Source organism: Panthera pardus, unplaced genomic scaffold, assembly GCF_024362965.1.
Source record: "Panthera pardus isolate Hobbes unplaced genomic scaffold, ASM2436296v1 HiC_scaffold_22, whole genome shotgun sequence".
NCBI classification, from domain to species: domain Eukaryota; kingdom Metazoa; phylum Chordata; class Mammalia; order Carnivora; family Felidae; genus Panthera; species Panthera pardus.
In genome coordinates this window covers 69,920,315-69,944,365 of record NW_026526788.1, presented here as the reverse complement: position 1 = coordinate 69,944,365, position 24,051 = coordinate 69,920,315, and the positions used below count along the sequence as shown (strand labels likewise).

At 44.5% G+C, this 24,051-nt stretch overlaps 1 protein-coding gene across 11 annotated transcripts in view; it reads left to right on the top strand.

Moving 5' to 3' along the window:
- The first annotated feature begins 2,251 nt into the window (after positions 1–2,251).
- Positions 2,252–24,051, top strand: part of NRAP (nebulin related anchoring protein) — a 70,273-nt gene continuing 48,473 nt past the window's right edge. For 4 of the 11 annotated variants that reach the window (XM_019459474.2, XM_019459469.2, XM_019459475.2 and 1 more), the window contains exons 1-14: positions 2,252–2,502; positions 2,825–2,919; positions 3,494–3,581; positions 8,264–8,380; positions 10,562–10,666; positions 11,767–11,874; positions 12,590–12,694; positions 13,456–13,563; positions 13,861–13,965; positions 16,864–16,971; positions 17,936–18,052; positions 20,493–20,597; positions 22,290–22,397; positions 23,371–23,475. In XM_019459474.2, the coding sequence (XP_019315019.1) occupies positions 2,431–2,502; positions 2,825–2,919; positions 3,494–3,581; positions 8,264–8,380; positions 10,562–10,666; positions 11,767–11,874; positions 12,590–12,694; positions 13,456–13,563; positions 13,861–13,965; positions 16,864–16,971; positions 17,936–18,052; positions 20,493–20,597; positions 22,290–22,397; positions 23,371–23,475 (1,446 nt within the window). In that variant the 5' untranslated portion in view covers positions 2,252–2,430. The remainder of the gene's footprint in view (positions 2,503–2,824; positions 2,920–3,493; positions 3,582–8,263; positions 8,381–10,561; positions 10,667–11,766; positions 11,875–12,589; positions 12,695–13,455; positions 13,564–13,860; positions 13,966–16,863; positions 16,972–17,935; positions 18,053–20,492; positions 20,598–22,289; positions 22,398–23,370; positions 23,476–24,051) is intronic. The other 7 variants (XM_019459472.2, XM_019459467.2, XM_019459466.2 and 4 more) reach the window with 6 other exon arrangements.

Sequence of the window (24,051 nt, the reverse complement as noted above, 5' to 3'; positions counted from 1 at the left end):
CGACCGCCCACAGTGCCTGTCAAGCAGATGGGAGCCTGTGGATCTCCCTCCAGCAGTGAGCGGTCACCCGAGTTCCTTAAGGTGTCCAATTCTAGTTCACTGGGCTTGTTTCTCCTCGTGACTTCCGATCCCTAATAAGTGCCTTTTAGAAGCAGAGGTGAAGGTACAAATCCAATTCAACGTCTTCATTCTGTTAATTGTTGTTTTCACAAGGGCGACCTCAAACCGCAGCGGCTAGGTCACCCCTTAGAGAAGTGGTAAGTGGCTTTTAACTTACGTGGAATCTGACTGTAATTCCTCATCCCTCTGGGTTGCGGCAGAGTCCTTTCTCAGTGATTACTGGGGCTCGCACCCAGCCGCCCGGGAAAAGCTTGAGAAGCCTGTTAAAGAGCAGAACGTTCTGGGAACACTTCAAGTCCTGCACCAACTTTCAGCGTGGGAGCCTCCCGGAGCCTGGGGTCCCTGCTCGGGGTCCCCTTCCTGCTGAGAGAGCAGCCTTGGGCCCCGCTATCTATCTGTGGGAACCCCGGACTGCAGCCCCTCCTTCGTGTCGTGTGAATGCTGCTTTCTGCTTTTTCCCCACTTGCTTTGCAACCTACTCCCCCTTCCCAGCTCAGTACTTAACTGAACATCTTTTCTGTGTCAGGCCTTGTTCCAGGCACTAGGGAAAGAAATGACAAGAACCAGGGATCCTGTTTTGAAGGAACTTGTATTTTGATGGAGGAGACAGATACTTTTATTTTATTCTGTTTTATTATTTATTTATTTTCAAAACGTTTTCTTTATTTTTGAAAGAGAGCGCGTGAGCGGGGGAGGGGCCGGTGGAGGGGGGCGGGCAGAGGATCCGAAGCGGGCTCTGTGCTGACAGCTGCAAGCCCGATGTGGGGCTAGAACTCAGGAACCGTGAGATCATGACCTGAGCCGAAGTCGGATGCTCAAGCCACTGAGCCACTCGGGTGCCCCGGAGACAGAAAATTTTAAAATGCAGAGATTCTGATATTCAAGATGTCCAGTGGTGGTTAACTTCAATGAAGCACATAAAGCAGGGTAAGGGCCATAGAAAGTGGTCAGGTGAGGGGTGGAAACAGGTGAGGTGCCATCTTTTGGAAGCTGTTTCTAGAAGGTCTGTTTTAAGGTGACATGGAGGTGGACACTGAAGGTGACGGAGGGGCTTCATGAAGCCAGGAAGAGAGGGTTCGTCTTTAAGCTGCCCCATTTCAGGTCTGGGAAGGAAGAGAATAAACAGACCTTCTTGGAACGATCTAGGATAACGTACAGAGACCAAAACACTGAGAGGTCTAGTGTGTTCTTATCCTAATCAGTTTTCAGCCTCACAGTTGTGAACATCTTTTTTATTTTTATTTTTTTAGATTTTTTAAAAAAGTTTATTTTTGGGGGCGCCTGGGTGGCTCAGTCGGTTGAGCGGCCGACTTTGGCTCAGGTCATGATCTCACGGTCCGTGAGTTCGAGCCCCGCGTCGGGCTCTGTGCTGACAGCTCAGAGCCTGGAGCCTGTTTCGGATTCTGTGTCTCCCTCTCTCTCTGACCCTCCCCTGCTCATGCTCTGTCTCTCTCTGTCTCAAAAATAAATAAACGTTAAAAAAAAAAATTTTTTTTTAAAAAAAGTTTATTTTAGAGAGAGAGAGAGAGAGAGAGAGAGGTTGAGAGAGCGCGCACAAGTGAGGGAGGGGCAGAGAGAAGGAGACACAGAATCCGAAGCAGGCTTCAGGCTCTGAGCTGTCAGCAGAGGGCCCAACGCGGGGCTAGAACCCAAGAATCGTGAAATCGTGACTTGAGCCAAAGTCGGACCTCACTGACTGAGCCAGCCAGGCGCCCTATTATAAACATTTTTAATAGATAAAGCTAAAATTCAGATACGGTGTTTACCCCTCCCATGGAGTGAATCAATCCTGTTTTGTTTCTTATATTTTTGGGAACTGGCCTCTCTGCTTTAGTCACAGGCCTCATAGAGCAAGCTTTTCTAATTTGATCATTGGATGAGTGTGTGGCCTATCTCTTTGTATTCTTTTCTTGGGTTATGATCACAGTTAGTGTTAAACTACTACATGCTGCCTAATCACACACGAGGATTTGGTCACCCACATAAACATGATGCTGTTGTGAGTTCATTTTTCTATTTAGAGAAGCACGTCAGCTAGAAATACCTCCAGCTCATTTCCCAGACGCATGCGTGCTAAGCCAGTCGCCAAAATAGCCCCTTGAGTAAGTGGCAGCTTTAAAAACCATCCAGCTGCTGACTTCAAATTAGAAGGTCAGCAAAGGAAAGTGGAAGTTGGATTTTGAATGAGCAAGGTGTCCACAAGGTTTTGACGGTGGTCGGGATTTTGGGAGACTTGAACAGCTAGCCTGGGACTGTTCCTTGGATTTCTTGCCTGTTGCCTCTTTTTGTCTGCTCTCTTCGGACATCACGATGAATGTGCAAGCTTGTTCTAGGTGTGGGTATGGAGTTTATCCTGCTGAGAAGATCAGTTGTCTAGATCAGGTCAGTAGACATGTTTTGGCCTGCGGAGATAAATTTACCAATACGGGAAATTTATCTTCTCACGTATGGATGTGTGGTTGTTTTTGAACCATCCAAAAAATGTATTTCTCACCTTTCTTCAGTTCTACCCATTTCTATCTGTCTTCTGTGTTGCCTTGAAAAGGTTATTCATTTATGTAACGTTGTATTTGTGTGTATGTGTACATGTGTGCTTATCACCATATTATCTCTAAAGATGAGTTTTTACCTGGAAATGTACAAGAATCCTGAGTCTGGGAAAAAAAAAGGTATTTCTGCTAAATCTTTTCTGTACAATTTCTAGATATGGCATAAAGCGTGTTTTCACTGTGAAGTTTGCAAGATGATGCTATCGGTTAATAACTTTGTGAGTCACCAGAAAAAGCCGTACTGTCACGCGTAAGTGCTTGATGCCCTGCCCCACCACCTCTTGGGTTTTGTTTATTTTTTAACGAGGAGCCAACCAGAGCTTCAAATCACACAGTCCAGAGTTAAATCCAAAAATCATCTTCCCCAAGGTTTTCATTTACATAGAATCATTGACGAGCCCTAAGGCAGGATTTTATGCAAAGGACAGAAAGTTGAAAATTTCAAATTTCTTACCGTAAAATGGTAAATCTATCCACTGTAACCACATATCGAATTATTAAATACTGTGCAGAACAGTGTAATTACCACAGATATACCTATAAAGCTTTAATTTTTTTCTTTGAAATAATTCCAGAATCCATTTCTGGTTTTTTTTCAGAAAATTTTTAAGTGGTCATTTTCTAGTTGAAATTTTTGTACGTTCTATATATTGAATTTATTTGATTTAATTTTTCTTTCTTTAAGGCCTTGCTTGGAAAATCGTGAACTTCATTATTAAGTTGTATATTTATGAATGTAAAAAACGACTACCTTTAAGAATAGTCACTCAATCATCTTGGATAAAATACATTTCTGATTCTGGTTTATATATATTTTTTTCTAGCCATAACCCCAAGAACAACACTTTCACAAGTGTCTATCATACTCCATTAAATCTAAATATGAGGAAGACTCCAGAAGCCATCCATGGGGTAAGTTACTTAATTTTGAATTTCAAAATAGCCTTTAAAGAAACTTTTTTAATTAACTCAGGTTTTTAAGTGTCTGTGTCGACATTGAACCTGCTCATTTTCTTCACTTACGTGTGCAAAGCGCATTTAAGTAACGAGTGTTGCTATTTGCCTTACACACTATAGGGGCCAATACCCAAGATAATCTAGCTTGAATATCCAAGGTATTTGTAATCTTTCTCTGTCTGCCAGTCTGTTCACTCTGATGGTGGTTTACCCGATAGGCCCTGTACGCAGTAGGTGCCTAATATGTAAAATGAAGTTTATAGAGTTGGAAAATATTATAAGAGCCTTTCCTTATTTTTTCCCCTGATTATTTTGGTATAGAAAATTAGGGGCGCCTGGGTGACTCAGTCAGTTGAGCATCAGACTCTTGATTTTGGCTCAGGTCATGATCTCACCATTCGTCATATCGAGCCCAGTGTTGGGATCTGCACTGACGTTGCGGAGCTTTCTTGGGATCCTCTCTCTCTCTCTCTCTCTCTGCCCTTCCCCCACTCATGCTCTCTCGCTCTCTCTTTCTCAAAATAAGTGGATACATAAATTAATAAAAAGAAAAAAATTTAAAGAAAACAGTAAACTTCTAACTCCACACTCTTAAATCTTTCTAGATTCAGTAGTTCTTAACAATCACTAGCAGCCTCTCTTTCCCCTTGGGACAGCAGCAGGTCAAAGAGGCTTTGATTTGGAAGCCATGTTTGCATAGACATGCATAGACAAGCCGTGTTGATAAGCCAACCTCTTTTGAGAAACCAACAATGGGGTTTTGTCAGAGAGCCGGCTATTGACCGGACCCTCGCGTTTATTAAGACGATGACTCATTTAACTTCTTTCCCCCTGCCCCACAGAAGTTGCTCTGCGGGATGGAGCTGGCAACTTTCTAAAATTAGAAACTTGCACATGACGGGGAAGACTGTCTGTGATCTGCCCTCCGCATGTCCCCTCACCTCATACTGCCTCTCCTGCCTGGGCAGGCTCCCCTTCTCCGCAGGAAGACCTGTGTTAGATGGAACCTCCCCGATGCCCACTGCCACGTGGCTTATTTCACTAAATGCTTTGCACTGATTGTGAGCTTATTTCTTAGCAGGCTTAGATAACATTTACTCCACAGTCATTTAATTCATTTAGTACACGCCACAATCTGACAAAGTAAGTACGATCATCATCCCCTTCTGCTGAGGAACCTGAGGTGCAGAGTGGCTCACACATGCCTGATCTCGAAGAATTCGCAAGCCATCCTAGGTGGCCGAGAGGGTTAATTCTCGGAGGATCTTGTTTTCATCTCTTCATGGCTAAGGGCAGCTCCACAAAACTACAGTAAATACGGAGCGTTACTCCTGCTGAAACAGTGCCACACATTCTTCTAGGCTCTTTATCCGTCTTACCTTTTTTGTTTGTTTTGTTTTTTTCACAAGAATCCCCTGTAATATTATCATCTTGCAGCTGGGGAGGCTGAGGCTCAGAGAGGTTGAGTGACTTGGGCGGTTTTACCCAGCTAGTTGAGTGGGTACAAATCCAGGTTCTGTCTGACTTTAGAACCCGTATCTTAAACAGCTCCATTGGCCTAGCGTTGCGTACCTAGAGGGGAGCAAACTGTCCGGAAGGAAGAAGGGACTTGTTTATGTTTACAAACGTCCAGACGTTTCTGAAGTGGTATAGCCAGAGTGCGGCAGACTAAATGCAAGGAGAAGTGGTTGCACATCAGAGTGCTCTTTGTACGTATTGCACTGTCTACAGAAAGAACCGTGATATCTTTATTTTTCCACACGGCGCTGGCTCTTAACTGGCACGTCCCTGCCTTACAATCCTACCACAGGTCACACGGTATTACCTTTCTTTGAGGCGGAGGTGGATTCATTTTGTTTTAACTGTGTGTGACAGGACGGATCTGAAGGGAGATTATCGCTGGTTCGGTTTCCAGGCACAGGCAGGACGTCTGTGAACTTCCCAGGATGCCTGTGTGTGCGCGTTCGTTTACATCTGTGCGAATATGTGTGTCTGTGTATAAAGATGTATGTGTGCGTGTGGGGAGTGTATGTACGTGTGTATGTATGTGTGAATCGTGCACGGGCATACACACGTGTGTATGTGATGCGTGTGTACACGTATGTGCGTGTGCGTGTATGTGTGTGCCTATGTGTATGTGTGAGCGGTGTGTGTGTGTGCATGTGTACGTCTCTGTATATCTGCGTGTGCGTGGTGTGTGTGTGTGTGCGTGCATATGTGCACGTGCGCGTGTGCATGTGTGTGTGTATGTGTGTTATGCCCAGTAATTGCCTGCTGAGGTCACTTTCTCCGGCTTCCCCACCAGCGAAAATTTCAGAGGGACAGCAGTGTCCCTTCTGGGCCCCGGACCTAATAGCCACCTTGGGAAGTGGGATGGATTACTTTCTTACCCTCTTGCATCTCTGAGAGACTTTGCCCGCTGAATAAAAACCAAATTCGTTGTACATGTGCTAAAAGAAAAAAAAGAACAAAAGGGGTGCTGGGGTGATGGTGATGAAGGAGGAAAGTAAAGATTTTTGAGTAGGCATTTGGAGCAGGTTGACATTTTTGTGCTTCCTAAATGTCTCCCTTTTAAAAATAAATAAATAAACGTTTGAGACACCATTTCCTGTTTGGCAGGCGTGAATGGGATTTTTAGGAGAATAAAACATCTAGATTCTCTTTTATTCAGAGAGTAGACTTTAGCTCTTAATGCTTCCTTACCTCACTGGTGACACCTATGGCCTTTTTCCTCTTCCTACTTCCTTAGAATGATCTGGAATCTCATGAAAAGTCTCCAGAGAAGCAGGCACTCCCCGGTGATGGATTTGTCCTGTGGGTGGAGGACGGCAGATAAGGCTTTCTGTCTATCTTGGTCACATGATTCTGATTCCTTATGTCAGTGGCTCTCAAGGAGGGCAGTTTTACCCCTCGGGGGACATTTGTGATGTCTGTGGACCGTTTAGAGTGTCACAACTGTCAGAGAAGGGCACTGTTGGCATCCGATGGGTAAGGAGCAGGTATGCCACTAACCATCCTGCAATGCACAAGGCAGTCCCCACAAAAAAGAGATACCTGGCCCCAGATACCGGTAGCGCTGCCGTGTGGAACCCCTGCCTTACATTCACGGGATGTTTGTGGTAGTTTCTCAAAATCCAGGGAAGAAACAGGGAAAATGCTCTCAATTTATATATTTACAGATACACGTATTGGAGCTGCACTAGGCAGTAGCAAGCCTAGAAAGTCCATGAAAGAAAGTGCTCTTAATATGGAAATAGAATTCCCACCTTCTAAACCTGGCTCTGATTACCCATTGGATGATTTTAGTAAGGTCATTTCTTTCCTTTCCGTTTCTTTCTTCATCTGCAAAATTAACGATTTACACTTCAGCTTGTTAAAATTGCAGATCTCTGGGCCCCCTTTAGACGTCATAAATTACGATATCTGGGTTTGGACCTAAGACCTTTCGAGTTTTCCTTTTATGGTTAGTCCCGCTTAGGTTCTCCGTAAGAAATCTTTGCCCCTCCTGAGGCTGTGAAGATACTGTTGAGACGTCGGTTCTGCCCAAGGTGATCTACACGTTCGGTGCAATCCCAGTCGAAATCCTGGTGGTTTTTGTAGAAAAAAAGGATTTTTTTTGACGAAGGGATTCTAAAATTGATCTGAACGCACAAAGGTTCTAGAATAGCCAAGAAATCCTGAAGAACAAAATCGAAGAACTTCAGCCACGAGATTTCAAGACTTACTACAAAAGTAGTTGTAATCAACTTGGTATAGTATTGGCATAAGAAGAGACAGACTAGCGGAATACAATCCAAGGTCCGGAAATAGGGCTGCACATATGTGGTCACTTGAATTTATAACGAACCTACCACTGGAAGTCGGTGTAGCAAGGACAACCTTTTTTTTCTTTTTTAAAGTTTATTTTGAGAGACGGAGGGCACACACGCGAGAGCCGGGGAGGGGCACAGAGAGGATCCCAAGAAGGCTCCACACTGTCAGCTGCAGAGCCCAATTTGGGGCTTGATCTCACGAACTGTGAGATCATGACCGGAGCCGAGATCAAGAGCCTGACGCCTAACCGACTGAGCCACGCAGGTGCCCCGAGGACGATCTTTTAATAAAAGGCCGTGGGATTATTTGGATATTTGTGTGGAAAAAAAATGAACCTGGGTCCCTACTTCACACCCATACACAAAAATTAACTTCAGGTGTATTATAGGTCAAGATCAAGATAACAAAGGTAAAACGATAAAGCGTAGGAGAACGTGTACACGAATCTGGGGAGCCAACGTTTTAACAAGCTCCCCGGGTGACTGTTGCACAGACTGAAGTTAAGAGCCACTAGTCTCGTGTCTAGTGTTTCTGACGTTACTCTAACCTGCATACTTGGTGTTGTGTGAGACGTTCATAGGGACTTTCGGTCTTTTTAATTGCACTGCTAAATAGGGCTTTGCACACGACAGGTGCTGTGCACAAGCCACCTGGCTGGTGGCACAGGTGAAGTCACAGTGATACAGTGCGTGTTGCCATCCACTTACGATGCTTTGTGGGCGAGATTTAGAGAAATCCCTCCGACTTAACTCCAGATTTCTTATTTTCCTTCTCTTCTTTGATGAAAACATCACCGCATTACTGACAACGTCTTCATTGTGCAGGTGGACGACCAGGATGATAGTGAACGGTTTAAATCGGTTTTTCACTGGGACATGAAATCCAGGGATGGGGCAGATGCAGCTAACAGGCAACCCCTGGTGAACGAGGTGAGAGAAGAGGTATGAAGGGGTCTGGAAGAAGGGAAAAGAATGGCACGCTCTGCGAATGAGATGCATTATTATTATTTTTGAATGTTTATTTAATTTTGAGAGAGAGCATGTACGTGTGTGCACGCGCTGGGGAGGGGCAGAGAGAGAGGGAGAGAGAGAATCCCAGGCAGGCTCCGCACGGTCAGCATGGAGCCCAACGTGGGGCCTGATCCTACGAACTGGGAGATCATGATCTGAGTGGAAATCAAGAGTCGGACACTTAACTCACTGGGCCACCCAGGCGCCCTGAGATGCACCTTTATTTTTACTTGTAGAGGAATTGATTAGGCTTTCGTTCACCCAGTTTGTGATCGCAGCTGTCTACAGAGGACATCCATCAACAGGCCATGGGGTCATGTCTACCACATCTGCTCCCAGTCCAAACTCACTAGTCAGTTTGTTGCTTCCAACCACCGTGTTTCTGTCCCTGGGAACAACCACCCAGGCTGGAAACCACGGCTGCCCTTTCTCCCTCTGATACGCCACTCAGCTCCACCCTTTCCCTGCATTTCACTCTCCCTGCTCTGATCCACATCATCTCCTGTAGAGTGACATTGGTCACACATCGCTTCTTGGGTAGCCCTAACTTACCCTTCCTACCACCTGAGAGTTTATGCTCACTCTCTATGGAGAGTCTTCTTTCAAAATTCCTCATCAATTTACTTTTAAAAACAATTTTTAATGTTTATTTATTTTTGAGAGAGAGAGAGAGAGAGACAGAGCATGAGCATGAGCATGAGCATGAGCATGAGCATGGGAGGGGCAGAGAGAGAGAGGGAGACACAGAATCCGAAGCAGGCTCCAGGCTCTGAACGGTCAGCGCAGAACCCAACTCAGGGCTCGAACTCACGTACTGCAAGATCATGACCTGAGCTGAGGTGGAACGCTCGAACGACTCAGCCACCCAGGTGCCCCTCAGCCATTTACTTTTAATTATACATGTGATACTTGCATTTTCCTCGTTGCAAAAAAAAAAAATCCAACGTACAAAGTTAACCCCTTGTTCACCATCGCCAGTCAGTCCCTCCGTAGACGTACCTGTTGTTCGCAGTCTTGTGGGTATTCTTTCAGACTTTACTCATTTACAAACATGTAATTCATTTCTTAGTACTTCCATTTGGATATGACTACTGCCACTTATTGAGGGATCTTTAATGAATTATTTAACCATTCTTTGGCTTTCTCCTTTATAAATTGAACTTCTGTCTCTCCAGATCTCCGGTTTGCCCCATGTCCAGCCCACTTGGTTCCCCATTTCTTCCCCACAATTCCAATCAGATTCACCTCCTCATGGTCTTTCATACGAAGCCTGTCATTGCCTTCATGCTTTTGTTCCTGGTAGTCTCCACCCTGGGAATGTATTCAACAAACACTTACTGAGTCAATTATGTGCCAGGCACTGTTCTAGGCTGTTAGAACAGTTCCAGGCTGTTCATCAGTGAACAAAACTGATGAAAATCCCAACCTTCTAGAATGGTTGTCCGTCTTCCTCTCTTTGCCCCTGTTAACTGGCCTCAGCCTTGAAGGTTCAGCTCAGATTCCATCTTCCTGCCAAGAGTGGGGCCCATCTCATGTAGGCCGCTTCTTAAAACCTTGTGTTTATCACCAACACGGTACATTTAAGCACACAAACATTTTCTAATCACTACCTATTTTGTATGTTGGTTTTATCTCCCTAGATAGGCCACAGATGTCTTACATAAAGAACTGTCTTCCCTTTTTTCTTTTTTTTTTGCTTTTCTGTTCCCAATGTTAATTGCTTATCCCGAGATCAGGCACATGACAGGTAGTAGGTTTTTGCAGTGTGTCTGAATAATGCTAGTTAATCTCACGTTGCCCCTCCATAGCGACTCCCCACTGCTCAATCCGGGTACAAAGATGAGCAAAGAAATATTAAGTTATATTTAGAACCCTTCTATGATATAAGTGAATCTCAGAAAGTTCAACTTTTTAGGATATTAGGTTATTTTCTAGGTGAAAAAAGTGAACATTTTTGTTAGCTGAGACCCACCATATGCCAATAGGAATTTATAGCCTTTAGAGAATTTCTCTTATGTTAACAGTGTATGTGAGCATGCTGGGAGGATGGGGTAGGTCTCACCAACCAATGTGTAGGGTGTGTGCTTATGCATTTGCGTGTTTCCTTTATAGAGAGGCTACTGGACCGGATATGGGGAAGGGAGTGGTTGGTGCCCAGGAGCTCTGCCAGATCCTGAAATCGTAAGGATGGTTGAGGCCCGAAAGTCTCTTGGTGAGGTAAGGGCCCTAGACATTACTCTTGCAATTAGTTTGATCGTTTCTTTATCTTAAGATTGTGGTAGACAGACTACCGACCCCTCCCCCAGAGGTTACCATGTGCCAATCCCTGGAACTGTGTATCTGTTAACCTTATATGGCCAAGGGGACTTCGCAGATGTGACTAAGCTAAAGATGTTGAGATAGGAAGATTACCCTAGATGATTAGGGTGGACCCAGTGTAACCACAAGGGTCCCTATAAGGAGGGAGGCGAAAGGGTCAGAATCAGAGACAAGGTGAGGTGATAACAGAAGCAGAGGTCAAAGCCATGTGGCGCCACACATGAAGGGTGCCAGTGGCCTCTAGAAGCTGGAAAAGGTAAAGAAATGGAGTCTCCTCTAAAGCCTTCAGGACGGACCAGCCCTGATCACCCGTTTTGGACTTCTGTCCCCCCCCCGCCAACACTGTAAGAGAGATTTCAGTAGATTTTCATGTAGAAAAGGCAACGTTGGCCCAGATTATGCAAGTCCTTAATGATTTGCACACTTCTAGCCCCTCCACACACCCAGGGCACTTACCTTTGAAGAAACCACTTTGGACACTATCATTAGTCTTTGGTGACTCAGCCTTCAGCAGATAGAAAGAAAACAGAAACACAAATGCTGTGGTGCCCGGTGTCATTAGGAAGGCTAATCATCGGAAGTACTCAAAAAGTTAGAAGGGAAAACTAACGTTTTGTTCTCGATGCCGTGGAACTAATTCTCGTGGACAAGTTACGGAAGAGTCTCCCGCACATTAACCGCTGCATTAGCATACCAGCCATTGGGTCAAAGGGGTTGCGTTCTCTTTGGGTCCCCTTGGGTTGTACCAGGTTCCATAGAATTCGATGTAAGCATTGAAGCGGAAGCCCCTTGACCTGGGAAACATGATTTCTTCGGTGTTGACTGTTACTCAAATCGCCAACGGAATGACATCATCAGGTTTACCGCAGGTGATCGAAGTGTTTTTCAACTACCTCATAAATCCAGCAGCATTGGTTCTGATGGTGCTTTCCGTGGCAGTTTTACTTGTTCTCACCTCGTATCATTCTGAATCTCGTGCTGACATTGGTTCTGACCAGCAGGAATATACAGAAGACTATGAGCAACAGAGGGGCAAGGGGAGTTTCCCAGCCATGATCACACCTGCCTATCAAAGAGCCAAGAAAGCCAACCAGCTGGCCAGCCAAGTGAGTGCCCTAGTGCTGGTTCACCATAGGTTATGCTAATCTTTGTCACCAGTGAGCCTCTGGGATTCGGGTAAAAACCACCAAGAGAGTGCTTATGGACAGTAGGTGTCATTAGTGTGGTATTATGGAGACAGCTGTGTCCTCATCTTTTCCTTGCCCGTTGTCTTCTGTGCCTGGATTGGGCCACATTGGCCAAATGGAGAATACACCAGGTTGCCTACCCAAAGACTGGACCGAACAATTTCTCGAGGTCGCTTTAGCATTTCAGATACTGATTTTTATGAAGTGGATGGCAGATCCGCCTGAAGAAGAGCAAAGCTTGTTGGCTAAGAGGTCAGATTTTTGGAGCCAGAATGCTAGGATTTGAATCCTGGCTGTCTCACTTACTAGCTGTGTGACCATGAGAAAATTACTAAGCCTCTCTGTTCCTCGGCTGCTCATTTGTAAAATGGGGAAAATAGTAGCCCTGCCTCATGTGATTGTTATGGAGAGGAAGTGAGTTAGTATTTGTTAATGTTTAGTTCCTGGCACTCTCTTGGACTTGACACGTGAGCATTGGTGCTTTTTAAAGAGGAGCTTATAAAGCAAGCCCTAAAAACTTGCCCTGGGCTTGTGTCGAGTGTAGCCCGATGGAATAGCTTCAGGACAGCTGCAAGGAAAGGTCCTCACAAAGACTGGTGGGTATGACCTTGACTCTCTGCTGTCTCTTCATCAGGTGGAATACAAGAGAGGGCATGATGAACGTATCTCCACATTCTCCACGGTGGCGGATACCCCTGAGTTGCTACGGGCCAAGGCAGGGGGACAGCTTCAAAGCGATGTAAGAAATGATGGAGGCCAAGACCCTGTGATTCTCCTTTAAGAGTCTCTATTCCTTCCTTCCTTGGAGGTGGAGGGAGGAAGTATGTAGGAGGCCTCTCAGTCCCATGTGGGAGCCAGGAAGAACTTTCTGAGGTCAAGGATGGTCAAGTCAGATAGGTCAGCTAGCACAGACCTTGTGAAAACTCTTTCTCAGAGAGAAAACTTAGATAGTATCAGTAACAAATCAGGTGTATGTGATCAATCTGAAAAAATTATGCCCTTGTCCCTGCAAATTATAGAACGTAAACTTCTAAAGAATTTCTACCGTTTGCCTTTTCACAGCCCAGTTGCTCCTTAGCATAACAAGACCAAGAACTTAGTCTTCTTCTGAGTGGGAAGTTTAAGCACAAATCCATGTTCAGCTTAATGAGTGGTTCCCACTTGCCTTTGGTGGAGAAGCCTCTTTTGTCTCCCAAACTCGACTGGTGGCTCCTTGAGGGCAGAAGCCTTACTGCTCCGCCCACCCCCACCACCTGGCCCACAGTAGATGCTTCATAAGTAGGTGTTGAATTCTGTATTGAATGTCTCCGCGCACCAGGCATTGTGCTGGGTTTGGGGAAAAAAGAAGGCAAATAAGACGCGTGTGGTCCATCAAGCTGTAAGCCAATGATGATGCCATAGGGAGACATGGAGGGAGTTATGCAACCCCTCATCAGATTGCATGCTAGATACTGGGACTGTGGCATGAGATTCATTTTCTTTTTTTTTTTCATTTGCCAGGTGAGATACACAGAAGACTATGAACAGCAGAGAGGGAAAGGCAGTTTTCCTGCTATGATCACCCCTGCTTATCAGATAGCCAAGAGAGCCAATGAGCTGGCGAGTGATGTGAGTGTCCGTGGCAGTGTTTTCATGTTAGGGGAGGAAGCGGGAAGTTACCTGGACCTGGCGAGTACAACTTCCTGTCTGCTTTTGCGTGCACCGTGGTCCAGGAAGTAGCTCTCCTTCAGAACTCTGAAGCCGTTTTACCAAGACGATGATCTGGCACTTTTATGTCTAAGACACACTCCCTGGACCCAAGCAGGAAAAAAAAAAAAAACATTCCACAGAACACTTGGTTTTACTCCCCTGGCTTCTGTGCACAGAAGGTTAAATTCACCAGGTTTGTCCTTTGCCTTCGTTTAGGTGAGATACCATCAACAATATCAAAGAGAAATGAAGGGAGTGGCTAGTCCAGCTGCCGGAGCTGCAGGTGCATCGTCAAGGGAATGTATGGACCAGTATGGCCAGGTATGTGATACATCACTTGCTTTCTGACGGTCAGTTCTCAGGTCAGCAGCCCACTAGCCTGCGACATACCGATGACCGTTTAATCCGGGGTTGGGCTGTGGTTTATGTTGCCCTATTTATGAGAGGTGGATTTTCCCAGCCAGACAGCAACCACAAATAATGACACAGGGCTCAACCTGATCCACGAAGGAAAAACAGTTTCTCAATGCTTTTCCTTTTCTTTTTTAAAATAAAGAACCTATACCAATATGGTTGATTTGGCAAGAGTAAAGCATTCTCACCTATTTATTCAAGAATGGTCCCAAGGCCTAAGACTGGCTAATTTTAACTCATCCCTGTAGAAGTGTGAAAGGGATCCAAATACATGTCTCAAAAACTATTGGGCACTTCACTGAATAGCAGGACTCATTTCTTAGAAAGTACATGTCTTATTGAGGTTACTGGATAAAGCAATATGCCAGAGGATGTGTATCTTTTCCCTAGTTTCACTTCTCACATGAACTACTTATTGATGGGGTATAGGGGTAGGTTGAGATGATAATTAGAAGCTCATTTTTATTTGTATGCCCCTCTGTATTTTCTGGTGCTAAACAGGTGTAGGAGAGAAAGGGAACATTATTTTTTCACCATTGTAAGTAAAGGGTACTGGACGGCCATGTGTGTTCTGGACGATGCCATTCAGTGGGCTTAGTTGATTTTTTAAAAATTAATTGGAATGTTGTTTGAATTTTTGGTCAGTGGCTAGACTCTACAACATACGTGATTTATTCGACATACATCATTTATGAAAGGAAACAACTTATTTCTCTTTAGAAAAATAAAACATCTCTTCATATTGGGGAGACACTCACGGAAGACTTGGGATGTGTGTGAAAATAGACTGTGACCCCTTTGCAAATGTTTAGTTTTGAATTAAAAAGTCCCTTTTATTAAATTCCATAAGTTAATTAAATGGTCTCCGTGCTTTAAACCCAATGAAATTATGTCTTTCTTGGTTTCATGTTTTAAGTATATTTTATAGAAGGCTCAAGACAACTTTAAAAAATCACTTTTAAGAAATATTTGGTTCCTATATTTGGCAAAAAATATTTTGCTCTAAATTTGGACAGAGCTATCTGCCAGTACATGAGCATGTCTAGACGTATCTATGCACATCGATGAGATGTAACCTCATAGTGTCATAGTTATTTTCTTGGCTGAAGTTTCTGGTCACGGTCATAACAAATCTAAGAATCAAAGTGGGTGTCGTTTAATAGCACCGCCAGCAACTGTTGAGAGGATCAGTCTTGGGTGGCATTTCCTTGTGTGATATAGCGGGACCCGCCAGGCATGAGTAGGAGGGAGTGAGAGAGAAGCGGACAGTCAGATAAACTATAAATATCCGTAGTGCCTAAAATGCCATACAATTCATTCTTCTTTTCAACGAGTAACTGTTTTTTTAGGTTAATGGACTGTATCATATCATCAACGTATTGTTTGTAACCAGTCAATTCCCCAGTAGGATTGAGTACCTCACTAAAAGATTTACACCCCCGACATAGATACACATAAGCAGAGAAGTTAAACTAAAGCTGCAAACCAAACCTACACCATAGAGCAGAATGGGGAAGAGGGGATTACCAAAGAATTCGAGAGCCTTTCTTCTTCTTTTTTTTTTTAAGCTTAACTTTTTTTACTTATTGCATTTGGCCCCAAACATTCTGGCATCCAAACATAAAAGAGCACTCGGACCGAACAGTTGTCACTATTGGATAAAAAGGAAGCCTGGATTTTCTAATTTGACCCAGCTGTCTTATTTAAGAAAATGTGTGTGCCATGGGGCGCCTGGGTGGTTCTGTCGGTTGAGCGTCCGACTTGGGCTCAGGTCATGATCTCACAGTTCGTGGGTTCGAGCCCCACGTCGGGCTCTGTGCTGACAGCTCGGAGCCTGGAGCCTGCTTCGGATTCTGTGTCCCCCTCTCTCTCTGCCCCTCCCCGACTCGTGCTCTGTCTCTGTCTCTGTCTCTCAAAAATAAACATTAAAAAATTTTAAGAAAGTGTGCGTGCCAGACTCTGACCCTGGTACAGAAGCAGGGCAGGCCTTTGTCTTGGAGGAGGCAGGAGGTGGAGGGAGTCATGAGCCCCAGGGGGCACATGAGGTAGTTTCGCATTTGTGGGAACACAGATGAGGAAGCAGCTGATTCTGCCTGGGGCAGGACTGGGAATGAGGGAGGAGCTCCCGAGAGAGAGGGTGGCGTCCGACAGGGTCTTGAAGTATATCCCACTGCCAGGAAACGTTTATGCCAGTGAACGTCATGATGGTTCCATGGGGGAGGTTTGCTTTCGTGGGAGTCGGTGCATGGTGTAGGGAAGAGGAAGGAAGAAACAGGCCCAGATTATAATAGTCTGGAATATACCTTTAGTCCCATTTAGAGCCTTTCACCCCAAATACAAAAATTCAAATAGTGATATAATGCTCTTCTTGGCAAATTAACATACATTGCTGGGGAAATGGGATCTTGCATGTTAATGAGTTTCTCTGCAGAGATCTGTTAACGGGCCCAAGAAAGGCAGCATCTGAGATTACTGGAAGACAGAGGGACCTCCCAGGTGTCAGATAGGACACGAGTACTCCATGTACTCATGGAGATTTGTAGAATGTCCGCGTTTATCTGGTGGAAATGATGAAGGTGATAATGATAATAGTTACCATGTATTTCGTGCTGTGTGCCAGGGACCAGTAAGTAGACCTGACCACCAAGTCCACCACCTTAGCCACCACATGGTATTGCTGGGCCCTGGAGGGACCAGTGTGGGTGGACCTCTACGGCAACAGGCTCTAGGAGGTATCATTGCTAGTCCCCCCCACCGCCATCCAGGGAGGGGAGCATCGCTGATGGAAGTTTTCGATTGGCCCAGCAGGGTTACTTGGAGGAATATGAGGAGCACAGAGGAAAAGGCAGCTTCCCCGCCATGATCACCCCAGCTTATCAGAACGCCAAGAAAGCCAACGAACTCGCTAGTGATGTAAGTACCTCATCGGGAAGACCCACAGGTCAATTTCTTAGAGCTGAGCCAGAGTAAAATGTTAGCCCTCAGTTTCTCTCCAAATTTCTGACATCTGCTTCTTTTGTTCAGACTCTTCGGTCACAGTTATCTGCTTCAAAGGAGACTGACACAAACTGTGGAACTCCCTTTAGGTCAGCCGAAGCAGGTGCAGATGCTGGGCTAGCCAGATCAGCGGGGCTAGAAGAGCCTTCGCTGAATGGCCCATCTAGAAACCTAGCACTTTAGGGGAAGAGCTGATTAAAATAAGCCATATGATTATCAAACTGGGTATAACCCAGTTGATAAAATGATTTTTATTTGCAGAACGTTGGCCAGCTGGCGGTCCTTGAAAGATAGGCTATAATTAAACTCGGTAGAGGGACGTGCACACATAGATCTAACACAACAACTTGAGCTTGGTCTATATATAGTTAGAAGCCAGCCATGATTTTCACACCCCGCTTGCCCTACTCCTTTACTCTGTCCTATTCCGTTATTATACCCATTTGCCCAGGAAGGTGCACTCTTGCCTCAAGAGGATAAATACCCATTTGCCAAGGAAGGTGCACTCTTGCCTCAAGAGGATAAGTAAAACACGTTACTCATTTCGCCTCTCATTAGCAGGTTAAGTGAGAAAATATGTTGAAACCATGGGCAGGCTGGGTTTGGAACGATACCTTTTGGTACAATTGTTTCAAGGTGTCTCTTCATGCAGAATTAAGCATAAAGGGCACCAAGTGTGAAAGGGGCCAGTAAAAATTTTAATACAAAAGGAACCGAGTAGTTTATGGATTTCATGGAGAAAAAAGTCCCTGTGATTTTTTAATTTTCCCTTCAGAAAGTTCTGTTAAGTAAATGTTGATGTTAAATGTGAAGTCATTTTGGAGTCCCTTCTCTCCTGAAGCATGAAAACAACAATTCCTTCCTTGCGTGTTTCTTTCAGATAAAATACAGGCAGGACTTCAACAAGATGAAAGGGCCTGCACATTATCACTCCCTCCCAGCTCAAGAGAACTTGGTTCTCAAGCGGGCACAGAGCGTGAACAAGCTTGTGAGCGAGGTGCGTATGGGGGACAGTGGACACTGGGGCGACCCCAGAGTGAAAAATGCCACGGACTGTGGCTTATGCGCTATACGTCGTTACCAGTTCCCATGGAACGAATGCGCCGTAAAAAGCAACTCACAAGAGAGCCCAGAATCAAACAACCTGAACTTAAAATTAAGTGTCTCCAAGGGTTCAAAAGTTTCTTCTCGGATTCCCATAGGGCTGTAGACTGTCAGACATTTCAGGCAGTAGATTTTTAGGTGCAGGATACTGCCCTAGCCAACCTTTATCACGATATGTCATTGTCGAAGAGTGGACATCGAACATGAGAAAGTGTTTGCAGCTTTGCATGTCTCTTATCCTCTTATAATTGTAGCCAGCTTTCCCAGAAGCTGTGTGTGTCATATGAATTCCCGTTACCTTGGAGGCTGGACTGGCTGCCAGGTGCCGTGTGTTGTTTGGGCTGCCTGGTATTTCAGAGTTTTTGAATTGCTGGGACTCTGGCAAGGAAATAACCCCTGGAGCTCCCAAATCCTCATCACGCCCTCCAGTCCTTTCTTTCACAGCAGCCTCTCACTGGCATTTCCTCTCTGGATCCTAAAGGCATTTGAGTTAGCAATCTCTTGCGACAGGGAAGAATGAGAGCTGTTAAAAGTAATCCCTTAATCAGTTATCCGCAACCGAGAAATAGATATTCAAATATCCTAAAATATTTTTCTTCTCTAACTTCAAAAGGTCCGTCCTTAACCCCGAACTGTTACTTACTCTGCAGTCCTCTAACCTTGGGCTGCTCAGAATCCCCGAGAGTGACATTTTCCTCATCTTAGCAGGACACTCACGTATTTTGGAGTCATAGATGGGTGCCTAGGTCTTGGAATCTGCTCTTTAAACAAATGTTCGCGATGGTTTTGATGCTCCAGGCCAGAGGTCAGCGAACTACAACCCGAGTGCCAGATCTGACCCATCGCCCGGTTTTGTAGATAAAGTTTTATTGGAACACCACCACCTCATGTTTGGTTACACGTTGTCGATGACTGCTTTCACACCACAAGAACAGAATCCAGTAGTTGCCGGAACTTGCTCTCGATTCACGGAACAGTGGATCTAGATGGAACCTTTGAAATTGTTAGGTCCTCACTTTGTCGTAGGTCTGGAAAAGTAGAGTGTCTTATTCTGGTTTAGAGAGACTTTCAGGAACAGAATTGGAACCAGACCTCTGAAAGTACCATTTTACCACCCAGGAAAAACACTGTTAACATTTTGGCCTTTGTCTGGGTGAAGATACTATAACCTAGTTTATGAATATGAAGACATTTATAGATTAGAATTCAACTATATTTACAGTCTGGTGTACTTTTTTCACTTTATATCAGATTGTGAGCATTATAATGCATCTTGCATACTTTATTTAAAAAATTTTTTTTTAAATTTTTTTCTAACGTTTATTTTTGAGACAGAGAGAGACAGAGCATGAATGGGGGAGGGTCAGAGAGAGAGGGAGACACAGAATCCGAAACAGGCTCCAGGCTCTGAGCGGTCAGCACAGAGCCCGACGCGGGGCTCGAACTCACGGACCGCGAGATCATGACCTGAGCTGAAGTCGGACGCTTAACCGACTGAGCCACCCAGGCGCCCCGCATCTTGCATACTTTAACAAGCATGTTTCCACCATATGTTTTATAAGATAGGATAACAAATTATATATATTTGCTTGGTGAGGTGTCACAAGAGAACCTTCGGTTTCTTTTCGCTGTTATGTTTATCCCGTAAGACAAACCAGTCGTGCTCTATTCGTGGTAATCAGTCTGCAGCTGCCTCCTCCGATTACCTAGGATGACTTGGAGTCCATTTCATGACTGTAGCCTCACATCTTGCATCCAGCTACCCAGGGGAGCTCAACTAGCCAACCCACTTAAAATTAGAAGGCACTCGATGCATCTGTTAGTGGTGTCAGTTATTATACTGCTTTGTAAAGCAACTTTTGGGCCTACGTTTTATTGAAGTGTACATACGGAGAAGTGTATAGGTCATGTGTACATAAGGGAAAGGATTTCCACAAGTGGACACATCTGTGCGCCTAGCATCCAGATCAAGAAACAGGATATGACTCAGACATATCCCTCCCAATCCCACAGACACTTTCCCCCAAGAGTGACCACTGTCCTGATTTCTCAAACCTGTTTCGCCACTTCTTGGGCTCTATGAAATCTTACCGTAGTTTCTCTTGAAAGGGACTGTATGTGTATATCTTTAATTTTCAGAACCAAATTGTTGATTTACTTATTTATTATTTGAAAGGAAAACATGTACTGCTAACTTACAGTATCCTATGCCTGGTCTTTTTAAATGCTGGGTTGAAAGTTTTCTAAAAATATCCTAGTAAAGTCCTGGTGACATTTTTCAAGAGTGACTTCGGGCTTGGTTTTACTGTGCATCTGGTGTTTTGGTTTCCAAGGTGGAATATAAGAAGGACCTGGAAAGTAGTAAAGGTCACAGTATCAACTACTGTGAGACGCCTCAATTCAGGAACGTGAGCAAGATCTCAAAATTCACCAGTGATGTGAGTTTTTAACACCTCAGCGTTGGTTTGGGGCTTTGTTGATGAGCTAGTTTCTAGGTCTCTTAAGAGACAGTCTGTGTGAACATATCTGTTTGTCCCGGAAGCATGGCCTCTTAGGCACGAATACCTAAGAGTTTTGATGAAGGTTGCCTGCAGGCAGTAGTCCATGTAGTGTTAAATTCTGTCACGCCCCCCGCCACACACATGACCTTGAGTCCTCATGGTAGCACCCATCCTCTTGTGTTCTTCTTGTGTAGCGGTATCTGGCTCCTGGTGGTGAATGCTGGGGAGGGAGGCTGGCTGAGCATGTAACATCGCCTCTCAATGTGACCTCGTGCTTCTTAGTACCCGATCTCCTTTAACCTGGGGACCCAGATGTTCTTTCCTCATTTTACAGATGAGCAGAGACATGCCAGAGTGGCATTTGCAAAGCTGGAAATTCCCAAAGTTCTGGGGACGTTTCGTTGAGCTCATCAAGGACCCATACTAGATGTGATTTTATTTCTGCTTAGCTGCACATAATAGTAGAATTTAAAATCCTGAGGGAATTTGTAAGGTTCAGGGAGGAATTTATTGCCTAAATGTAGGGGTTAAGAGCACCAGCTTCGGAGCTGACAGTCCTGGCTCCATGATTAGCCAAGTGTTCGACTTTGGGCCACTTGTTTAAGCTCTCTGAGCCACTTTGTCCACCTATAAAATGGGGATGATACTAAGTCCCTCCTCGTCACGGAGTGTTTGTGAAGACGAGCCGAGTAGGATCGTGTCTCAGACATAGTAATAGATTTGTGTAAAGAATTTCACTGCCTGTAGGGCGCCTGGGTGGCTCAGTCAGTTAAGAGTCCAACTTCGGCTCAGGTCATGATCTCACAGTTTGTGGGTTTGAGCCCCGTGTCGGGCTGTGTGCTGACAGCTCAGAGCCCGGAGCCTGCTTCGGATTCTGTGTCTCCCTCTCTCTCGGCTCCTCCCTCACTCACGCTCTGCCTCTCTCTGTCTCTCAAAAATAAGTAAACATTAAAAAAAAAAAAAGGATCACTGCCTAGAAACTCTATGGCCTCCCAGGGTAGATTATTTTAACGTAGCTTCGTTAGAAGCCACCCAAAGTGGTCCTGTCTATGACTTCTTGGTATCCCGTTTTGGTTTTCTCTTCATTTGGTAAGCTGCATTTGGGACATGACGTCATTACTTCCCATGGTTTTAGTCGTAACCCATTTATGGTGTAAAAATCACAGAATTTGGCAAAGCTCAGGTTATATTCTTCATATAATTAGAAACGGAGGTAATAGCCTGCAGTGATTTATATGAGCCCCGAGCGCCTGCATAATCAGCGCCTGTCCGTTGGGGAGCGCCACACGCTCAGGGTAGGTTTTCACAGGGGGAAGAATCTGGTATATTTACAATTAGAAATGTTCCAAGAAAACTGGGTCTGTTGTGTACTGCCTGTGCTCACCCAGATCCTATGTTTGGTTGTGTGCCCGTGTTCTGGCCTCACTCCAGCCTCTTGTGCTTGCTTGAAGTGTAAGTTGCTTTGTTACAAAAAGGTTTGTCTTTTTTACTCAGCAAGGCACTGACTACTTCGGTAGGTTCTATGTAATCATTTATATTAACAATTTAGTGCATTAAGATGAGTAGTAGTTTATCTTCAACAGGTTGGGAGGAGAATGCTTTTCTTGAAAGTTTTGTGTTTCCGTGTAGAATAAATATAAAGAAAACTACCAGAACCACATGAGGGGCCACTATGAAGGAGTTGGTATGGACAGACGGACCCTCCATGCTATGAAGGTTGGAAGCCTGGCAAGCAATGTGAGTCCTAGTTTGAAGGGCCTGTAGGTCTGGGGACCTGTTGGGGTGGAGGGAGGTGAAACGTGAAGATTTCAGCCAATTCTTTTTCGACTTCCCTTTGTAAAAGTCAGTGTTCTATTGTGTAAACATTAACTGATACAACCAAAGCTAGGTTGACAATTTGCAAAAGCTTCAATTTATTGGTCTCAGCTTTCTCTGGCTTAAAGAGTTCTCAAATGTGTTATCATGGATCTAGTGTGAGAAAAACATTCCGTTTCTGAGAGAGAGAGAAAAATGGCTGAGCATAATTCTTATTTGAAATCCCTCAAATTTCCATAGTGTTTGTGGTTTGTTTGGAGTTGGTTAGTGGGTTGGTTGGTTCATTCATTTATTCAATGGTAGTGTTCATTGAAGACCTCCTGTGGGCAAGTGCCGGTCAAGGTGGTGGGATAACGAAATAGATGGGATCCCATTGCGTGTAATCTGTTAATCTCTCCTTGGCTTTGTCAATTGGGTTGACAGGGTTGCAAATGTCAGGTTGTAAATCTTGGAGGTACAGGGCACTTAAAAGAAACCGATTTCATTATTAAAACATACAAAGGTCAAATTTCCTCTGCTTGAGAATGTCAAATTTGACCTATAGAAAAAAAAATTTTTAAATCTTGACTTTTCATTTATTTTCTGGGGGTTTAGCCAAGAAGCTCTTTCATCATATACCCATGTGCCACTGCTTCCCTTTGTAAGGGGTTCCATAATTAATAAGAAAGATAAAATAAAAATGTGCTACAGATGGAAGTTCACTAATTTTGGATTAATTAAGAATTCAAATGAATTAAAGGCAAAGTGCGAACATAATTTAATTTTCCTTGGAGGTGGTGAAACTGAATTAATTTTATTTCTTGTTACTTTTTAGAAGTTTCCTATGTCATTCAAACAAGGTCAAAAGAAAGTAGGGACTAGTTTCTTTCTTTCTTTCTTTTTCTTTGTGTTTCAGATTGCCTACAAGGCTGATTATAAACACGATGTTGTGGACTACAACTACCCAGCCACTCTTACTCCTTCCTATCAAACCACAGTGAGACTGGTTCCCTTGAAAGATGTAAGTTCTCCTCTGGTAGCACCTTCTGCTTTATTGCTTGTCCCTTCCTCCTGTGGAGTGATTCTTAGGTAGCGAGATGGAAAGAGAGAAGATATAACAGTTCGTAACAGATGGAAGGGATTAAGAAGGGAAACTTTCGGGGCGCCTGGGTGGCGCAGTCGGTTAAGCGTCCGACTTCAGCCAGGTCACGATCTCACGGTCCGTGAGTTCGAGCCCCGCGTCGGGCTCTGGGCTGATGGCTCGGAGCCTGGAGCCTGTTTCCGATTCTGTGTCTCCCTCTCTCTCTGTCCCTCCCCCGTTCATGCTGTCTCTCTCTGTCCCAAAAATAAAATAAACGTTGAAAAAAAAAATTTAAAAAAAAAAGAAGGGGAACTTTCCCACTAGGAAGCCCACGTATGCATGTTTGGAAACTCTTAGATTTTCTATGTAAGGTGGGGACAACTCTGGTTCCATCTTGAAAATAACCTGCTCTTTAGTATCTCCTTGTAGAATTTGGTGGAATATGTCTGCTGTTGGGCACATTGAAAGCAATCATTCTTTAGACATGAGGAGCTTCTTTTTTTCCTGATTTAAAGT